The sequence below is a fragment of the Rhinolophus ferrumequinum genome, chromosome 12 (assembly GCF_004115265.2).
Source record: "Rhinolophus ferrumequinum isolate MPI-CBG mRhiFer1 chromosome 12, mRhiFer1_v1.p, whole genome shotgun sequence".
Taxonomy (NCBI): domain Eukaryota; kingdom Metazoa; phylum Chordata; class Mammalia; order Chiroptera; family Rhinolophidae; genus Rhinolophus; species Rhinolophus ferrumequinum.
The window spans coordinates 19,002,772-19,024,464 of record NC_046295.1 but is presented as its reverse complement, the minus strand read 5'-3'; the positions used below and the strand labels follow the sequence as shown (position 1 = coordinate 19,024,464).

The 21,693-nt window shown below is 36.8% G+C and overlaps 1 protein-coding gene across 1 annotated transcript in view; it reads left to right on the top strand.

The window, feature by feature from the left end:
- Positions 1 to 21,693, top strand: part of FOCAD (focadhesin) — a 272,571-nt gene that overhangs the window by 32,379 nt on the left and 218,499 nt on the right. The window contains exon 5 of the mRNA XM_033123525.1: positions 17,822 to 17,926. Coding sequence (XP_032979416.1) covers positions 17,822 to 17,926 — 105 coding nt within the window. The remainder of the gene's footprint in view (positions 1 to 17,821; positions 17,927 to 21,693) is intronic.

The window sequence follows — 21,693 nt, the reverse complement described above, 5'->3', positions numbered from 1 at the left end:
AGATCAGTTAAAAATTTAAATTTTTAGAAACAAATTCACAAATTTGCCAGGAAGGGTTAACAGCCCCCCAACGTGCCAATTGTTTTTCTTTCCCTCAAAATGTCATGCGGTTGATACGTCCTCTGTGGTGAGCACATGCTAATTCAAACTCTACAGTTTGGGAACCTGTGGTCATTTGCTGTACTTAAGTTTTGGGGCTCTCCTTAAATTTGTCATTGCTCTTTTTTTTTCTTTTTAATGAAGAAATTAGCTAAGTAATTTAGAATTCACAATTGCAGTACAAATTCCTGACTTATTTTAAGAAAGAAGCTTGCCTATAAACAAGACTACTTCCACCGTGGTAAAGTTTATACACCATTGACAATACTTGCTTAGCCTTCGGCACTAGTACGTGTATTAGAAAATAATAGCACTAACCTAATTAAAAGTGTTTCGTGATTTAGACATGTCTTCCCCTGTTTATTCCAAGTAAATAATGTTCAGTGTTCTGAATTTGTTTGGTTTGACCATATTTCTTCCATTCACGGACTGAGGATTATGGACTCACAAGGGATGAAAGGGGCATACACCACTCTGAGATGGTCAGACAGGACTGTATTTGAGCCATCTTGTGGAAGTGACCCTGTCTTATAAAATATTCCCTTTTATAAAATATCACTTTTTTCTGCAAGAAATGATCTTGCTCTCTACACTGTCAATTTTGCCTTCTTTAAATCATTTGGGCTTCTGCCCCCTTCTCCCAACTCTTAATCAGCTCCTGGGCCCTTTTTGGTGGAGTTACTTGTTTTCCCAGTGTTTTTTACTCACTGGAAGCTTTACTGTAGTATCATCAAAGCTGAATACTTAATCTTTTTTTCAGCTCTTTCAGTCTATTGAAGATGCCTTCCTGGGCTTGAAGTGTATTAGGTTGAATAACCTCTGGCCTTTTAACCTTTCTTCACAAATCTTATTTTGTTCCCTTAGATCATGTCTTTATATCTTTTTAGAACCTTGATTTTTTTCTTTATACTCTGCTCTCTATAGTTATAAGTCCAAACCCTTTACGCTGATATACACGCCCTTCCCAAACTAGCTCCAGCCTTCCATTCAACTTGCATTTCCTGCATGAACCCTTCTCTCTAACCATACACAACTGTTCCCGATTCCCGAGTCTGTGCCTGTGCTCTGCCTCTGCATGGACTGTTCCTTCCCCTTCTCTTTCTGACGTCATCTGCTTCATCCTTCTGGGCTCAGCTCAGATGTCACCTTCCCTGCCCAGATATTTCCCCCTTCACAGCTAGGCTACTTGCTCTTTCACAGTATTTTTTTTTTAACTTGTATTTTTGTATGCCGTACACTCTTTGACAGTTAGAAGATGACCAAATATTTCTGAATAAGGATTTGATCATGGCTAGAAACATTAATTTTCTGTCTTCCTTTTTCTTTGTGTGCATGCCAACATGTGAGTGTACACGCACACCCACGCACGCCACAAATGCTTTTAGAAGGACCCCTTATCTACCCATAAAAAAGTAGTTTTTGAGGAGGCTTTTAAAAAGTTAAGTTTTACGTGTCTTCCTTTTTGTAACTTATTGGTTGACCTTAAGCAAACCACCTAGATTTTTGCCTTACCCCTGTTTTTCTTTTCAAATACAGGTATTTGTTTCCCCCAAATAGTTTTCAAGTGCTTGCAAATCCACAACCATAAAATCTACTTGCTTTGTATAGTTGTAGTATTTATATTTAAAAGCAAGAGTATGAGCAGCTAAGGGGGCCAGGGTAATGTCTCTGTTTGTGTAAGGGGTAATTTGAGCAGGTTAGATTATACCTTTAATTCCAGAAGATCAAGTTAGAAAATTATGCTGGTGTGGGATATTCTTCACATATCAGCATAAGTCCATCATCGCTATTGTAAACTGAAAAGCCTAAGCTTTGCTGATGGCGAATCAGCATATCATCTGTCAGTAACCTTAGACTTTTTAAAATTTAAAAATGTATTTTTTGAATAGACAAAACATTCACATGGTAAAAAATTCAAAAGGGTATATGAGGCAAAGTCTCTGTCTTACCCCAATATCTCAGTTTTTCTCCTTGAGGCAGAACTCTTACCAAGTCTTATCCTTTCAAAAATATTGTATGCACATGTAACTTAAAATTTATGTGTATATATTTTTCCTTTAAAAAACAGAATTAGCAGCCTACTATGCATAGTATTCTTTATTTTGTATTTTTTTCAGTGAAAAAATATATTTTAGAGATCATTACTTAACATATATAAAGTGCTTTCTAACTTTTTTCCAGCTGCATAATATTCCACTGTATGAATGTGCCCTAATTTACCAATTCCCTAATGTTTTCAATTACTTGCAATTACAGGCAGTGTTTCAATGAGTAATGCAATATTACACATATAGGTGGCCATTAGTTTTCATAGGTCTTTGGAAATGTGGCTGAGATATAAAAGAAAGCCTTGAATTTTATAGTACCGCAGATATGTGTATAGGAGTTTTAACAAGTGAAGGATCCTGGAAAGAATTAAAAAAAAAAAAAAGTTTGTTTATCTGAGAATGTTCATGTTTTCTAGATTGTTAGCCACAGGGAAATGCTGACAGAGCAGACCCTGAAGCTAACCAATTTAATTTTTGAATCAATTTGATCATGAAATGTGTTATATAAGTGCTAAGTTTTCTTTACTGTTGCCAGTAGAGGTAATAATTATATGTGAAGAATTTTCTTCATTTGGTTTATTTCAAGTAGCAGAGCTGTGTGGTTTGTAGCGATTACAAAGACTATACATTGTTTATATCTTAAAAAAAAGCAAAATAGGAATTAAATTTAAGAAATGAAACTAAATTTAATTAAAAACAGCAGACCCAAACAGACTTTTCCAAATGCTGCTCAGGGAATCTTTTGAGAGAGAAAACCATCTTTATCTTTGGGATCTAAAAGCGGGAATGACTTTTGTCACTTGCTTGTGCTTCTTGGCTGAGACATTTTGGATCTTCAGTTTCGAGTATTTAAATTTGTACTAGAAAGTGTCTTCTAGAAGTGCCTTCTTAAAATAGAGGTTTATTGGAATGTAAAGGCACCTTGGGAACAGAGCCACACAATGGTTGCTCAGTTTTGATGTAGCAAATAATCGTATATACAATGGAATATTACTCGGCCATAAGAAAAGATGACATACTGCCAATTGTGACAATATGAATGGATCCTGAGATTATCATGCTAAGCAACATATATCAGATATAAAAAGTCGAGAAGCACATGACTTCACTCATATGTGACATATAAAACTGAATAAAACAAACAAAAAATCATAGACACACACAATAGTTTAGTGGTTACCAGATGGTAAGGGGGGAGGAGGTATGGTAGAAGAAGGTAAAGGGGTCAAATGTATGGTGATGGAAAGAGAACTGACTTTGGGTGGTGAACACACAATGCAATATGTAGATGATGTGAACACACAATGCAATATGCAGATGATGTATGGTAGAATTGTACACCTGAAACCTATATAATTTTACTAACCAATGTCAACCCAATAAATTGAATAAAATAAAAGAAACAAAAATAATTCTAAATGTTTATATTTTCATAGCATCTTTCAAGAACTGAGAAGGAGATGAGAGAGAGCGAGAGAGAGAGAGACAGAGAGAAAGAGAGACAGTGATAGAGAGAGAAGCAGCCAATAGTGGGAAGCAGCCTTTTGTAGAGTAGATATTTAGAGAATGTACCTGCTTCTGAAGCATTTTTAGCACTGCAATAAATGTTGAAAGCTGTAAGGAAAGATAGAAGGAAAAGTCGGTGAGGTCATCTCTCCTAATTTTATAACCTGCTCCTTAGCCCTTTGCAAGTCAAGTCTATAAAATTCTGTTGGAACATGTATGGAAGGCCCCCTTACTCCATCCCCACCCCAAATCTGACCCACATTGTATAGTCTAACTTTGAGAAAGACTTGACATTTGCAAAGCTCTGGTTGTCTGAACTTCAGGGAGTGGCTGGGAAAGTGTCTGGCTCTGTTTGAGACACTGTTCCCTTCAAAGGAATAGTTTGATGTCCAAGAGTGTTCTTGGTTCAAAGCTGAGGCAACATGAAACAATTGTAAACTAGTTTTTATAGCTTCTGTAAACAAAGAAATGGATTTAAGAGGTCAAAAATGTTCTTTTAATCAGTAAGGAAATTTGAAAAAAAAAAAAAATTCCCTGGGGAGGGTGAAGGAAAGAAGGGGCTACAAAGGCAACACAGTAAGGAAATCATTATCACCAGTTAAATGTGAATTTTGAAATTAAACAAAACTGAAATGAAAATGAATGAAACATAGTCGCATGTACTTTTCTTGTCCTTTCAGAAACTGCTTGTTTTAAGTTTAGACTGTCTTTGGTTTTGCTTGTTTTTACGTTGAATTTATCCTGAAATAAAGATTCCCAAAGCGAAGAGTTCCCCCATTTTTATTTCCTTAGACTTCTCCCTTAACTGCACTAGTTTCTAGAAAGCTCATGCAGCCATTGTTATAGTTGCTTAGTAACCGGACTGTGAATAAAAACCATGCTCTCCGGTGGAACCAGGTATTCAGTTTTCTATCTTGAGATGTCATGACAGCCTGTAATTTCAGTTCAAGTGCTTCCCCTACCTCCCCACCCTTCTTTAAAAAATGTATTTGGTAGAATGATTATGCTCTAGATAAAGTAGGCTAGCACTTGATTTTGTGCCTTTTGTGCTTTCAAACAGAGAAGAGACTTGCAATTTACATATTTGGGGAAAATACAAGTATATTAAGGTGTGAGACATTAAAGTCTATTGTCTGAGGTTCCTAAAGTCGACTTTTTAATGAAATTTTGCATAAGGTATTAACAATGCCTATCGGGAATCCTGACTAAAGTTGTTGGAACCAAGTGAGTCTCACATTATGGATTGAGGAATGTCCAATTTGGTTAAAAAATGATTCTAAGAACTATTTGGAATTAAGATAAGGGTAATTTCATGCAAAAATTCTTGTGTTTTAGGGTCTTCCTTTGTATTTCGTGACCCTGGTCCTTGGTTAACATAATTGTGTTGTTATTATGTAGGAAATGGCTAGCAACTTAGGAGACACTGTATTCATATCTTGTATTTTTGAAGCCTTTCTGTACTGTTTAGCATCTTTCTCTTTATTTTATTTGGCAGGAAAAGACACAAGGAAGAATGCCTTTAGGAGGTTTCCTCCAAGGTTTAAGGAAGACAGTGTTAGTTAGCGTGCTTTCATTTGCTGCTGGGGTGTCAGAGTATTTTTCATAAATTTGAGATGGTTTCAAGGTTTAAATCTACATTGGTAGCATTGCTCATCTGACTGTTATCTGAGAGGGACAGAGTTACTAGACCATGGCTGTTTCTCCACCTTTTCTTTTCAATATTCCTTTAAGTCATTTAGCTTGTTTCCAGATGTTCTCCTTCCCCTTTTTCCAACCCTTTTTCTTTCTCTAAAATCCCAGAATCTCTCTTAACTTGAAGCTCATAACCAGAAAAGTAATCCCAGCCATTTTTCTCATCTAGGACATTCTGCCCTATTTCTTTTTTAAGTTAGTTGATGGCTTTGTTTGTCACAAAATCTTCCATTGTGAGAGTCATGTGTTGATGCTGTTTCTAGGTAATTTAAGGAAAGTGACTACTGAACACATGTTACTTTTATAATGGAAAAATGCTTCGGAAGAAATCAGGCTGTTTTCTGGTACTTTGAAGACAAATGAATGTACAGAACTTTCCCAAGCAAAATTCAATAGCATTACATCTGTTAGATTTTTTTGTTGAAGAAACATTATTTTTTTGTCATTTATTCAAGCATGTGTTCCTCAGAACTGTTTTTTTTATTTCCTCCCTCTCTTCCTTGCTCTCTTTTCATATAATTTTATAATGAATTTAGACAATAATTTGATTATTAATGTAGTGTTTACCATTCTCTTATTTGCTGGTGATTTACTGTGCTTAAGGCTGACCAGTTATACTTTCCATAAAAAGGGACTTGGCCACAGTTTTACCATTTGTTCCCATGATACCCAAGGAGGCCCCCATTTGGGACAGATGTTTGTGTCATTCTCTTCAACCCAAACTCTTGTTATTCTCATTCCTGCTCCCCTCCTGCCCTGCAAAACACACACACACACACACACACACACACACACACACACAAACACACAAACACACATACACAAAACCAGTATGGATACTTCCTTGTACCTTACATTTGGAATATTTCAAAAGCAAAGAAGCAAGCATTATTTGCAGTCTTTTCAAAAAGAGACCAAAATACATAAGTAGTGTTTAATGCTGTAATCAAATAAACCCCAAACAAAGGAAACCTGATACATGCATGTTATTCATATGCTCAATAGCAATTGTGTTATATTTATCTTGTGAAAATAAATACCATGTGCATGGTATTAATTAATATAATTTGGATAGTTGACCAAAATTTTTTTTCTTTTCTGTTTTATTTTTATTTTCTTGGAATATTCAGCATCATTATTGCCCCACACTCTTTCTCATGGTAAGATCTGGGTCTTGGATCTTACGCCTAGTGAAAATTGAGGTTTTGTTTTGCATTGTCTCTTGCCACTGTGCTTGTAGCTCCTGCCTCAAGTTTCCTTTGCTGTTTCTTAGAGGGTTATTGAGTCAGTTCAGCTTTTCTTGGAACCCACCCAGGAAGGACTTGTTACAGCTGATCCTTACTGAAAGGCTTTTGGCAGCAGGTTCATGAGGGTGTTAAAACTCTTTGGGTGACAATTTACAGAAACCCACTTGAAGTAGTTTGAGCATAAAAGGGTGATTTTTATTTTTTTGATGAAGGGGTGTCCTATAGGACCCAAGAACAGGGATACACCTGGGCCTGAGACACAAATTGGATACAGGCTGTGTATTTCTTCTCTCTTGCAGCAGACTTTGTCTGTTTCCTAGCCCACAGGCCACCACCTGCTCCTGGGTTAACATCTCTTATGTATAACAGGCATCGAGACTGAGGTTGGATTTTCTTGTCACAATTACCGATTTCCAAGGCTAGGACCCAGCATGTGTCCTGGACCAGTCAGCTTTGGCAGGGGCTGTGTATTCGTTTCCTAGGGCTGCTATAACTAATGACCATGAACTTGGTGGCTTCAAACAACAGAATTTTATTATTTCACAATGCTGGAGGCCAGAAGTCCAAAACCAAGATGTTAGCAGGATTGGTTTTTTCTGGCTGGGAGAATCCATTCCATGTTTCTTTCCAAGCTTCTGGTGGCTGCTGGCAACCCTTGGCGCTCCTTGACTTGTGGTTGTATAACTCCAGTCTCTGCCTCTGTCTTAAGATAACCTTCCCTGTGTGTCTTTGTATCTCAAATCTCTTTCCTTTATCTTATGAGGATACCAGTTATGGGATTTAAGGCCCACCCAGGATGATCCCATTTCTAGATCCTTAACTTAATTATATCTGCAAAGACCTTGTTTCCAAATAAAGTCACATTCACAGGCACCAGGAGTTAGGACTAAGATATATTGTTTGAGGGGGCACCCTTTAACCCCCCAGAGGCTGTGTCTTTATTGTGTGAACCTATGTGTGCTAGGATCCCTTATACAGTTACCACATGAATGGGGAAGGAGTGGTCATTTTCAAAACAGAGAGGAGACTGGGACACTATTCCCGAGGAGTCTTCTGCGCTGGGCCTGAACTTGGGGGGAAAGCCATGCCTTGGGAAATAGGAATTTCTCAGCCTCTCAGCTCAGCTCTAGCTTTGAAACATAGTTGTGCTTAAGTATGAGTGACTGATAGATCTGTGTTGCTCTGATAGAAATAGAGGGAGGAGAGATTGAAGGGATGGAGAGTTACTGTCAAAGCTAATTGTTTTACTGTGATGGCAAGATGCCACCATGTTTTCTATCATCGTTATCATCCTCCTCTGGAATATATTTGAAACTATAAATTATCTATCCAAACAGCAATAAGGATAGAAACAACCACTGCCTTTGTTGCCAGGGGAAAGGAAGTAAAGGAAGGAATCAATAGCTTGGAGTGTGACAATCACAAAAATAACCAAGGAAATTTTGAAAATATATGGGTATTACAAAGAGGAACACTTACTATGATTTTAAAACCTTTTTAAAAATAGTGTTATGAACCCTCATGTTCCTGTCACTTAGCCCACCAACCATTAACCCTTGGCTAGCCCTGCTCCCTCCATAATCCCATCCACTTCCATTCTGCCCGTATTCTTTTGGAGCAAATCCCAGGTGTTGTATAATTTCTTATGTGATATGTAAGTATGTATCTCTTTTAAAAAAATATAACAGTAATTCACTATTATGCCTAGATATATGTGTGTGTACACACATAATTTTTAAAAATGTCCAGTCAATCTTCAGATTTCTAATTACCTCATAATTTTTTTTTTTACATTTTTTTTGAATGACCATCCAAATAAGAATTGGGTATTATGTTTTGTATCATTTTTAATCTATAGGATGTCCCCCTCACATCTATCCAACTCTGTCTCTGTCTCTGTTTTTCTCTTTCTCACAGTTTGTTGAAGAATCTTGGTTGGTTGCAGTGATTTCCACAGTGTGGATTTTGCTAATTCCATCCCCATGTGCGTTGATTTATTTTTCTGTATTTCCTGTACATGGAAAGTTTGCTTCTAGAAATATGATGAGATTTAAGTTAAATTTTTGTTATGGGGGGTGCGAAGGGGAGGGAAGACTTCTTCAGAGGTGGTAATGTGTTCTTCTATCAGGAGACACATAATATCTGATTGTTTTCTTTTTTGGTGGTGTTAGCTGTCGATGCTCAATGGTTTGATCCATTAATTCATTAGGAGTTTCAAAATGGTGACATTCTAGTTCTCTCATTTTTTTCTTCACTATTACCTGAAATAGTGCTATAAAGAGAGCCTTCCCCATATCTATTGTTTGCTTACCCAATAGTAGAGTTTGTGTAGGAAAGGCAAGATATATACCTGATCCTTTCTCTTTATTTACTAAACTTCAAAGTACTCAGTTTTGTTTATTGGTGTTGACCAATTAGATTTTATTTTATGAATTATAATTAACGTATAGATTTAAAAACAATTGATGTATTTTAGTCTTTTTTTTTTTTAAGTGATTTTTTGAGACTTTATGTTTTCACTATTTTTGAGTCTGTTTTGGACCTTCTCTTTAGAAGCAGCTTGAGAAAGAGAATGAGATAGATAGGTAGGCAGGCAGGCAGGCAGGCAGGCAGATAGATAGATAAAGAGATAGAAATTTAAGTTTAAGAAGTCCAGTTGCTTAATGGTTTTCATATACAACAAATTAATTAAGAGGGAAGGAAATGAAAGAAAATAGCATCTTCCAAAGGGGACTTCTTGCAGCGGCTCTGATATGAAGTGACACGATCCATCTAGTGTTCCTAAGACTCTCTGCAGAGTTAATTTTCATTGTGGTAAATTTAACAGTTGTGAAATCTCTATTTCCCATGCTGAATATTTATCTTTTACTTTACTCATTCTGTCAGGAGTCTTACATTGGTTTTAATGTTGTAAGTACACGGATTAGGATGTGTTGGAAAAAAAAAACTCCAACAAAAGAAACACCCGCCTCTCTTCTCCCAACAGGATGATTACATTGCTTGATAATATAAAGAGTATCATATTAATTTTATCTTCCTAGTATTTACAATTCCCTCATTTGCTAAATGTGTAATCCCTAAAGTGAAAGGCCTGTAACCACAACTAGTAATACCATTTATATCTGTTTAGTAATAAACTAAAATACCTTCAGAGGTCAGCTCTGTAGCCAAGTATGACAGTACCTTAGGTGTCTTCCATTCTTCTATCCATCTAGTGATTAAACATATTTATTGAATAATTTGCCTGTGCTACGTGCTGTGATATGATGGTGAGGAAAGCAGACATAGTCATTACACTCACGATACTTTTGGTTTAAGGGAGAGACTGCCAGAATCATAGTTGCATAATTACGTATTAAACTACATTCAGACAAGCACACTGTGCTGGGAGTCCCTTTAATACGGGCGTTTGACCTCATAATGGAGGTCAAGGAAAGCTTTCCTATGAAGTAACACCTAAGATGATTCTGAGGAATGAGTAGAACTTATCTAGGCAAATAAGAGACAGTGGAACTTTCCAGTTATAGAAAATAGCATGTGTCATGTCCCTGTGGAGGGAGGGAAGGTGCTAGTAGGTAGGCCCCGAAAGATGCCAAGAGCAAGGGGAGAGTGGTTTGAGATGAAGCTGGGGACGTAGGTACGGGCTAGACAATGCAGGCCATAATGGCTACTTTTGAGGGTTTGGGTCTTTATTCTGAATACAGAGGGAATCTATTGAAGTGTTTATCTAGTGGGTACCAGTGGTTTCAGATAGTCCACTCCGGCTTCAATAAGAAGATAACATTAAAAGTGTTCGGTTTACGGTAGGCAAATAGAGTGGTTACAGCTTAGGTGGTTGTTGCTGTAGTTCAGGTGAAGGATGATGATTGCTTGCACTAGAGATGGAAGGAAATAAAAGGATGTGTGAGATATTTAGGGGGTGAAGCATTTGAGGTGGATTGAATCTGAGGGTGACTGAAGGGGATATGTCAACAGTGACTCCTTGATTTCTGGCTTGCCTAACAAGTAGACCAGGTGTGTAGGAAAAGCATGAGTTTGGTTTTGGACATGGTAAACTTGAAGCAAAATCCAGACACTGACGTGAGAATATCTAGTAGGCAGCTAGATACGCTTTTTTCTTTTCTTTTTTTTTGTTTGTAATGATACCCCCTGAACACATTATACTATGACTGTTAGTCATAATACGTATCTAATCAGATCTTTTCTGCCTTGATTAAAGTCTTTGATTTGTTAAATAACTCTTCTATGTATCTGTGTACCTCAAACAGAGGCAGCCCATTTGTCTGAGGGCTAAATCCAGTTCCTAAAAACGTTCTTCAGAAGTCTACTTTCTCAAATTAACATGTTTTTGTGTCTGTGCTAAACTGTGGCTGAAGACAGGTTTTAATAAAAGACACTGTGGGGGCCGGCCCGGTGGCTCAGGCGGTTAGAGCTCCATGCTCCTAACTCCGAAGGCTGCCGGTTCGATTCCCACATGGGCCAGTGGGCTCTCAACCGCAAGGTTGCCAGTTCAATTCCTTGAGTCCCGCAAGGGATGGTGGGCTGCACCCCCTGCAACTAGCAATGGCAATTGGACCTGGAGCTGAGCTGCGCCCTCCACAACTAAGATTGAAAGGACAACAACTTGACTTGGAAAAAAAAGGCCTGGAAATGCACACTGTTCCCCAATAAAGTCCTGTTCCCCTTTCCCAATTAAAAAAAAAAAAAAATTAGGTTGTCTTTTAAAAAAAAAAAAGACACTGTGGTTATTTCATTGTTTATTTAAATTTATGTTCATGCTACCTATCGAGGAGATCAGTTTTAATCTTCTATTTGTGTTCGGAGTGTTCTTCCTCACCTTGCGATTATAATTTTTTCCCCTTTTCAGTAACAAAAACATAAAAGTAGTGCATACTTTGAAAACTCACACAATGGCACCTGTAGATAGAAAAAGTAGTAAGCAATAAAACTTTTATATTACCTTCTCTTTCTTTTCTTCTTTTTAAAAAATTCACCTTCTTATTGGGCCCTGGTGAAAACTAGGAATTGGCAGTGCTAGAAAGGCTTTGGGCTAGTCGAGTGTCACAGAGGTTCCTGCAGATCTTGGTCTTGGTTCTCTCTGGAATCTAGAGAAGGCTAGGGTGATCTGAAATCAAATCCGGGCATGTGGGATCAGGGATCAGCTAATTCCAGTGAAACTGGAGCCCTGTTTCTAGACCTATAAAAAAGTATTTATAATTGCATACATTCTGAGAGTTTTAAAATTGAATATTTTATTCATGTGTATTGTTGTAAAACTTGCTTTTTCCCACTTAATATGTGTTGGATGTTTTTCCTTAGATCTCTTTGCCTCCTTATTAATGGCCACAGAGTATTCTATAATATGGATCTATCATATTTTAACTCTATTAATAAACATGTATTTTTTTCTTCCATTTTATAAGATAAAAATACAGTGTAATATCTTCTTTTGGGTATACGTAAGGGTTTTTTTTAAATGGGTTTTTAGAAGTGGAATTTATGGGCAAAAGGGTATGTGCATTAAAAATTTTTATGGATATACTGCTAAATTGCTCTCCATAAAGGCTTACCCAATGTACGCTCAACATAAAGTGCTTATTTCCCTATTCACTCATCAACACTGGATATTATGAATTTTATTCTTCTGTTATTTGCATATCGATATTCTCTGTTCATGCTTCTATTATATGATTTGCCTTATTTTGTTGCTTTTCTTATTTTATGGATATGAATCCTTTCTCTGTCATATATGTTGTAAATGTTTCTTCTCAGACTATCTCTTATATTAATTTTTTGTCTTCTCTCCCCTGAAAATCTTCCCTACTATCTTTGCTAAACATATCTGGAATTTTAGTTACAGATTATCTTTTTTACATTTCCCCTTCAAATTCTCTTTTAACAATTGTTTTAATCTTTATAGCCACATTTGAAAAATGTTACACTTGATTGTGAGTTCTTGTGGTATTCATTCTGACCAAAGTTCTTTGTAGTCTACATCTTTCCGTTTTTTCAATTCTTTCTTATGCTTTACTTTTAAAAAAAATAATAAAAGCTTTATTGAGATATAATTCACATATTATAAAATCACCCTTTCAAAGTGTACAACTCATTGGTTTTTAGTATATCTCATCATGCATTATCTTTTAACTGGAGGACTTTAAGAAAGTTTCAAAGTGTTATTCCTGAAAATATTTGTTTTGTTTTCATATATTCCTCTCAGATTTTTTGGGGGGTAGGTTTAAATTTGTAAAGTTATATAAACCTTTCACTTATAATTCTACATATATTGCTTCGTTCAGTGTTGTGGATGAGAATTTTGATGCCAAATTAGAAATGATATGTCAGTTTTATGGTCTTTATTTTACAGATTTTATTTCATAAAATCTAAGAGTTCATAGGATTTTATTTTTGTCTTTGGATTTGAGAAATGTCAGCAATTAATTTTTTTCACGTATCTTGTCTAGTACTTGATAGCCCTTTCAATTTGAAGAGTTATGTCCAGTCAAATTTTCTTTTATCCTGTTTTTGATTTTTGCACCTTCAGTGGTTATATTTTCTTCTAATTCATTATTTTGATTTTCAGCACTATTCAAACTATTATAACCTCTTTTGGCAATCATATAGATTCAATAAAAATTTTTGGTTTTGTAAGAGCAGATCACAGGTGCAGAGTAACAATGGCTTGAAAACAAGAAAAAGAGGATTTTGTGAGGAGAGATGGAAAATACTAGGAGTTCGGGTGCGTTTATAGCTTTAGGCACATCCCAGGCTTCATCATTAATCAACTCTGACGTTGGTGTTTGTAAAAAGTAAAAAACATTACAGTATTTATGGTAAAGTTACACATATTAGATTATCACAACTTTTTGAAAAACAAAACAAAACAAAAAACAACCAGATACTTTACTGACATACTTTTCTTTATTCTTTAGAACAACACAAGAGTTGGGCTTATTACCATGATTCTAGATTGCACAGATGAGGATATTGAGACTCCTAGGAGTTAAATATTAAGTGGTTTGCCCAACATTCCCTAGCTAATTAGAATCAAAGCAAGGATTTATATAAAAATCTGAAACCATCCCTTTCAACCCACTTGAAATATTTAAATAATTTAAATACTTATTCAACTGAATTTAAGGCAAATGTATTACTATTTGAATGGATCTGCTAGTATATGTGATTTGGTTGATGCCATATCTTTTGAAAAGTGTATTTTATTTATGCTACACTCACTTAAAATACAGTAAGGACTCAGTTATCCCCACAGTAAAATCTGGATCCACAAATAAAACTAAGCAAGACCTAACTTAAAGGTTAAAAATATGAGCTCATTTGTCAGCCTCAGTGGTTTTGTAAAATCTCTGGAATTCAATACAAATATGAATTGTGTGTTTTTCTCTGGGATTCCACTGCTTTCATGAATGGGTGAGTGACCCATGTTGGTTAAAAATTATAGGTCTGATTTCGTCCTCCCTAAAACTAGTCATGTGACAAATCATTAGATAAGGCAAACCAATATTGTTTCGTGTACAAAAAATGGATTACAGGCATACTTCATTTTATTGTGCTTTACAAATGTGGTTTTTTTTTTTTTTTTACAAATTGAAGGCAAGACCCTCCACCAGCAAAAAGATTACAACTCTCTTTATTGCAATACTCGCTTTTTGGGGTGGTCTGGAACCGGACCCGCAATATCTCTGAGGTCTGCCCATACTTAATGAATCCATACGTCTTGGAAGAAATTCACTCAGAAATTCAATTAACACTGATCGTCTAAAAATGAGTACCATTTAAACTAATCATTAGACCCAGGGAGTGGCCTTATGTAGTTACTAGTTGGGGCCTGGACTTTCTCCAGCTATATATGGATGGACTCATTTTAGCTTAAGTCAGATGTTGGAGCTGGCTTCTAGTTGCATAAACATTGAAGGTTACAAGACAAGGATGCCTCTGAACACGTAACGATCCTCTCACCACTGCAAAGTAGAGTCAGCCTCCTATGATAAGTCTGTCTCAGATACTGCAATCTGGGAACTGCTTACTCATTCAATGATGATGAGAATTTATCTGCTGAGTACAGCTATAGACCTGAGATTTCATGGTCTTGTACAACATCAATGCACAGGACTGGGTCAGAGTCATAGGGGTTTGTATCATCTTGAGGAACTAACTTTCCAAAAGACAGACTGCAAGTCCGAGGCCTGGTGAATTAGCTTTAGGAAATGTATATATTTGAGGAGTCAGATTGTACTGAAGCTCCTGAGAATCCTCTGTAGGCTCTGCCCTCTGTGACTGAATCCAGATGTTAACACCCAGGAGTTGGTTCTTGATAAATTGGTTATAGAACAATTATGACCTCTGTGTGGAAGAATCTCCAGGTCTTTGTAAAAGAAAGAGTGAAGTGTTGTGAAGAGCTGGAGGGTATAATGGAAGATACCATTTCTTAAAGTTCAGGATCTTCAGCTGCAGAATGGTTTTGATTCTGTAAAAGAGAATGGGTGTAAAGAATTGCAAAAAAGGAATTTATAATAAAACTTTGGATATTGAGATATCTTTTTCCTAAGCTTTAGAGAATGAGGATTCTAGAGACTCTGTCAGTACAGAAGGTTGTCGGAAGAATGTGAGCCGTCCCAAAGGAAGAACACAAGGCAATACCTCTATTCCTGAAAAGGGCTCAAAGAGATACCATGCAATCAGATCTTCCTAAAACAACTACAGTTCATTCCAATTTTTTTAAAAATTTACTTTTTAATTTTTGTTGAATCATAGTGGGATAAACTGGCCATATGGTTGGGCAAAATAAAGTACCATGGAATTGACACAGTAACAATATAGGGAACGTGAGATAAAGCTAAATCTCAGTTTGACATCCATCAGAGAACACACACAGGAGAGAGACTCTTAGGGGAAAGGCTTCATGCAGTGTTGAGACCTCTGCGTTCACCAGAGAATCCACACAGGAGAGAAACCGTACACGTGTGATACCTGTCACAAAAGATTCACAAGTGCACATTGCATGGTGATAAGAAGATGCATATGAAAGAGGAAACGTACTGTCCTATAGATTGTGGAAAATGCTTCAACTGCAAGGGAAACCTCAAGGCTCACCAAAGAATCTACTTAGGAACTAAACCATATGAGTGTCTTCAGCAGTGCTGGGAAATAGAAATATAATGTGAGTCACATATATAATTCAAAATTTTCTAGTAGCCACATTAAAAAGTAAGAAGAAACAGGTGATATTAATTTTAACAATGTGTTTTATATTAACCCCATATATCAAAAATATTATTTCAGTATGTAATCAATATAAAACATTATATATGACATTTTACATTCTTCTTCATGTAGTGTCTTTTAAATCCAGCGTGTATTTTATACTTCTAGCACATCTCAGTTTTGATTAGCCACATTATAAGTGCTCAGTAGCCACATGTTGCAGTTGGCTACCATATTGGACAACAGTGCCAAATCTTTTGTCAATTGGAAAACTTTAAATGCCAAAAAAATAGTACACTCAATAACACCTCACATAATTGCACCAAATGATATCAATTGATTAAGTCCAAGTCTTGTCCTAGCTCCAAAATAAGGTTAACAGTGATTTGTAACCTACTATATTCTGGATAGTAAATGACATAATACATGGTAAGCACTTAGGAGAGTACTTAGCTTACAATAGGTGCTTCTAAATTTCAACAACCAAGACTAAACTATAATTACTTTTTTTTTGTTTTAAATTTCTAATATTTCTTTCTAGTTCCCAGGGAGATCCTTATTTAAAAAGGGCAGGGTAATTTGTGACAACATGGGTGAATCTGGAGGACATTATGTTAAGTGAAATAAGCCAGAAAGAGAAAGACAAATACTGTATGGTATCACTTACGTGTGGAATCTAAAAAAAGAAAAAAAAGTCAAACTCATAAAACTGAGAGTTGAATGGTGGTTGCCAGGGGGTGGGTGGATGTCGGGGGTGTAGGAAACAGGAAGAGGTTGGTTGGCCAAAGGGCAAAAACTTCCAATTATAAGATGCAAGTTCTGAGGAGCTAATGTACAACATGCTGACTATAGTTAACAATATTGTGTTATACACTTGAAATATGCTGAGAGAAGAACTTAAATATTCTCACCAAAAAAAAAAAAACCAATGAGTGATACCACAGTTATTTAACCATGTACCCAAATATATTCCAAAATTATTAAATTAAAATAGAACATCAGTAAAGAACTAGAAATAGATATTACCATAAACTGGGAGAATGTGGATTGACTGGGAACCTGTAATGGGGGGAGGGACCACTGATGGCTCCTTTGCTCTTCTTCCTGCTGTATCCCCTGTCTTTTTCCTGCCCCACAATTGGGTAGAGGCAGAGCTAGAGAGAGAGAGAGGCAAAAATCCTACTTCACTCGCATTACTGTGGTTCTCTCCTGGCTATTGCAGTTAAAAAAAAAAAAAAAGTAGCCATATGAGGCCATGGATATATTAATTAACTTGATTATGGCGATCATTTCACAATGTATAGTACATATATTACATTTAAAATATAACTGTATTTGTCAGTTTTACCTCAGTAAAGCCTAAAGCTGAGGGAAAAAACCCATTTCACAATTAAAAATTAATAAAAAGGAAAAAATAAAACAAGAATGGCAGGCTATTCTTCTTTTTGATATATTATCCTGTTATTCCTTATTCCTCTTAGAGGAATAAAAAAAAATTAAAGTTCTATTCCCCACTCCCATTTACTTTATTTTAATGGGGGCTATTTGTTCTGATTGGTCCCTTGGCCCACTTTTTTGAATGGCTGATTCATTTCATATGTCTGGTTATTCATATGTCTGGAATAATAATTCATGGTCTGCTAATATTTATAAATGGAAGGACTTGATTATTCGGTATGGGTAACAGGCATGGTCATTGCCTGCAGTTATATGGGCTAATATTTGTTTTTTCCTGATTGATTCCCCCCCAGTGTGTGTAGGGAGGTGATTGATGGGTTGGTGGTTTGATTCTTTGGCTCTACTTCTCCTTTAAATGTGTTGGGTGGGAGCTGTCTGCGTGTTGGCCTCTTCTTGGCTGTGCTGTAGGATGAGCTGGGTGCTTGTGGGTGGCTACTGTTCAACGTGGGTGGCAAGTATTCAATTATGTAAAAAGGTAGGATTAAGCCTCTCATTAGAATATTTACTGTATGTTTATAACATTTAATATACTGTTATATTTTTTCACAGGAATACACACGGCTTGATAAAAGCCATTATGAAATTATTACAAATGCAAGCTCTGAAGGAAGGACAAGCTGGGGAGAAGAATGTTCAGGATATATATAGTATTAGGTAAGCCTTTTCTCCTTTCTTTAAAAAATATGTTATTTATTGCATGAATTATTAACTAAGACATGCTTATGAACATGCTAATCCATTAAGGGACAGTTGTTTAGTTCAACAGAGATTGAGCAAATGTACTTAAAGCAGGAGGGTAAACTTCCTCACCGAGAAAATAATAGGAGAGTAGTCAACGGTTATTACCCCGGGCAAGGTCAGTAGTTAGGAGCATATATAGTAGTTAGGAGCTTATATTATATAAGACCGGGTCTTATGTTATAGTAAAATAAGACCGGGTCTTGTATTAATGTTTACTCCAAAAGACACATCCGAGCTGATGGTCCGGCTAGGTCTTATTTTCGGGGAAACACAGTATAGAATGTAACATGGTAGAATTATTCTAAAAAGAAAATACACACAGCAACTATTATAGTGAAATGCTTTGGGTTTTCTGGGGGAGTTTGGACAAGGGAAGGCATCATACTTATTTGTGAAGGTGCCCTTAACCATTGCCTTGAAGTTCTCAGAGAGCCATTTCCTAAGAGCTCCCACCTAGTAAGCAGAGGACCCCAGAGGATGCCGTGTAACCAATGTGGATTGTCCTTGGAACTCTGTTCCGTGATGCATCCAGAATGTGCCCCCTCCAAAAGGGGGCCATTAACAAGGGAGCTGGGTCATGGGGGAAAATGGCTTATGTGGGCTGTGGCAATTCAACAGGGAAAGTAAATCAGATCCTTGTGAACCCTCGCTGGCATGAGCCTACAGCACCTGCAGTTTTGAGACACCACCGCAATCAGAAGCTGTGAGAGAGTCTGTCCAAAATGCCGAGTGGTGCCTATTACTTACGTATACTTATATTGCTTTCCTTTTGAGAATAAGTATACGGTGTTTCATATATTACAATGATCTTTCCTGAAATTTTAGTGCTATTTATGATCTGTTTTATTTTTGTGAGTATGTTAGCGAAAGTTTCTTAAGCCAATTTTTTTCTTTTTCTTTTTTTTAGATATGTTAAAAATTGGGGGTCTTTTTTAACCTCTCAGCACTTCCAATATTTCTTTATTGATTACTTCCCCCTTAACAGCCCCTTCTTTTTCTTGCCATGACTCAATACCCATGACAATAGAGCACTTACGAGATTATTATTTATTTTGTGGGGGAAATGTATTCATACAGTGTGTACGAATGTTGTACACCTTAAATTTACACAGTTATATGTCAACTATATATATTTTCTGTTCTGTCATCTTGGACTTTTTCCCTTAAGACAGTTTTTCTTAACAAGGTTAGATTTGCATTTTATATATTTTTTTCTTAACATGTTTTTTGAATGTTTTCAAACATACAGAAAAGTTGGAAGAATGTGGTACAATTAATTAGTTAACTCATTAGTGTATTTGTTAACTCATTTATTTATTTTTAAATAGGGAAAGCAAAAGAAAAATTATCTGCTATTTGAAAACTCTGTGGAAACTTGGGGCATGCAGGGTAAACTTTTCCAAATTGATAATGCTTTTTCTTTTTTTAACATAGTGGTGCCCCCTGAGATACAAGGTTTCATTTTAGGTTTCTCCTGCATGCATTACCTTGACCAGAACTGAACCTAAGGAGTAGAGGAACAGATCTGAATATTTCTAGATGAGTCACATAAACATCTATATTTTGCTTTTTTTTCTCTTTTTAAAAAGAAGTTCAAAGTCTTGAGCCAAAGTTCCAGTACAGAAAATAATTTCATTTCATTGTTGTTCAATGGGGGTTATTTATTTATTTCAAAATAGGAAAGCTATTGAAGTTTTTATTTTTTTATGTAACAGCTTCATTGACATATAACTCATACACCACGATTGACCCATTTAAAGTATATACTTCCCCTGGTTTTTAGTATATTCATAGAATTATGCAACCATCACGATAATCAGTTCTAGAACATTTTCATCATTCCAAAAAGAAATTCCTCACTCATTAGTGGTTGCTCCATATTTTCTTCTACCGTGTGGGGTGTTTTTAATTCAGTGATTCTCAACCCTGCTCCTTAGAACCACCTGGATTTGGAACCTAGGAACAATCAAATACACCTCGTCAACTGAATCAGAATCTTGCTGTGAGGCCCAGTCATTTGTAGTTTTAAAATGGTCCCAGGTGATTCTCATTCACAGTGAGTACAAGATGGTTCCTGAGCTGCTCTCTAATATGCATTCTAATCACTTGGGACCTTGTTGAAGGGCAGATTCTCTTTCCTTAGGTCTAGGGTGGGCTCCAGTCTTCTCTGACAAGCTCCCAGGTGTTGCTGATTCTGTTGCCCCCCCCCACACCCCCCCTACCCCCAGCAGCGCCCACACTATAAGTAGCTGACCTGTGAGCAACATCAGCAGTGCCTAGGAGCTTGTGAGGAATGCAGAACCTCGGACCCCTCTCAGACCACCAGAATCAGAGCCCGCATTTGAGTAAGATTTCCCAGGTAATTCAGAGGCACTTTCAAGTTTAAGAAGCCCTGGTTTAGGTGATGGTGAAAGGAAATTTTTCTATCATGCAAATGAATTAGAGTTACTCTCATTTTCATACTGATTGTTCTCACTGCGTGTGTGAGATCTTCAGTCCTCTGTCATGTTTCTCTTGTTTTCCTGCTTGCAATTCATATTCTCCTGTAGTGCGGTCTTCTAAGTGGGGTCTTGTTTTCAAAAGATAATAGGTGCTGGGTGTGGACAGGAGCCTAGTTTGAGGAGCTGAAATCATATTGGCTACATAAGGTTTGTCTTTAGATTGGTGCACATTAAGAGGTCCAGAATCAATCACCTAAGTTGGCATATCCAGTAATGTTTATGGAGAGCCCTTATGTGAATGGCTGTTTGGCACTATAAATCAGTAGAGTGTAATCGAGTGTATAAGAGCCTTAAGTTCCTCCAGGGGGATTGTGGATGGCAGAAACGGGAGAGGTGAGCCTGAAGAGCAGATTCTCTCAAGAGAGCTATGATTACCTGAGTCAAGCATAAAATTGTCACGCTGTTTTAGAGCCTTCTTTGCCACATGTTGATTAGCAATATCACCCAGCTTTGGAGAGGCAACTGATGAGCTGTGTTTGAAAGCATGAAAAGGATATGAGAACTCCACTGAGAGGTGGGCCCTGGTTATGCTGTAGGATCAATTTAAAATGGAAGTAGTATGAAACATCATTGTAAGCTTTCTGGCCGTGAAACTAATCTGTATTTTTAGAATATTAAGGACTCCGCTAGTAGACAGTTGGGGTTTAAGTGTTTCTCACTTTTTTTTGTTTTAAGCATTGACTAATTTCAGTTATAGTAAATCAGAAAATGTGGTCATTTTAACTGAGTCTGTACTGAATCGCATAACTCATGCCAGTACGGGAGTGAAGAGAGGGAGATGGGAAGACCTGAAATGTTAGCTAATGGCTCCCTTGGTTCCTGTGACTTTCCTGAAGGAGCTTAGAGAGGGTATTCTCTTTGTTGAACCTGGACCTCAGAGTTTCTCAAACTTCCTGTGCGTAAGAACGATCAGGGGAGCTTGTTAAAAGTACAGCTTCTCAAGCCCACTTGCCAGAGATTGTCATTCATTCAGTAGGTTTTGTGTGAGATTCAGAATCAGCATGTTTATTTGGCTGCTCAGTGATACGGATATACCGTGTTTCCCCGAAAATAAAACTTAACCGGAAAATAAGCTCTAGCTTGATTTTTTTCAGGATGACATCCCCTGAACATAAGCCCTAATGCGTCTTTTGGAGCAAAAATTAATATAAGACCTGGTCTAATTTTCATTTCACACTT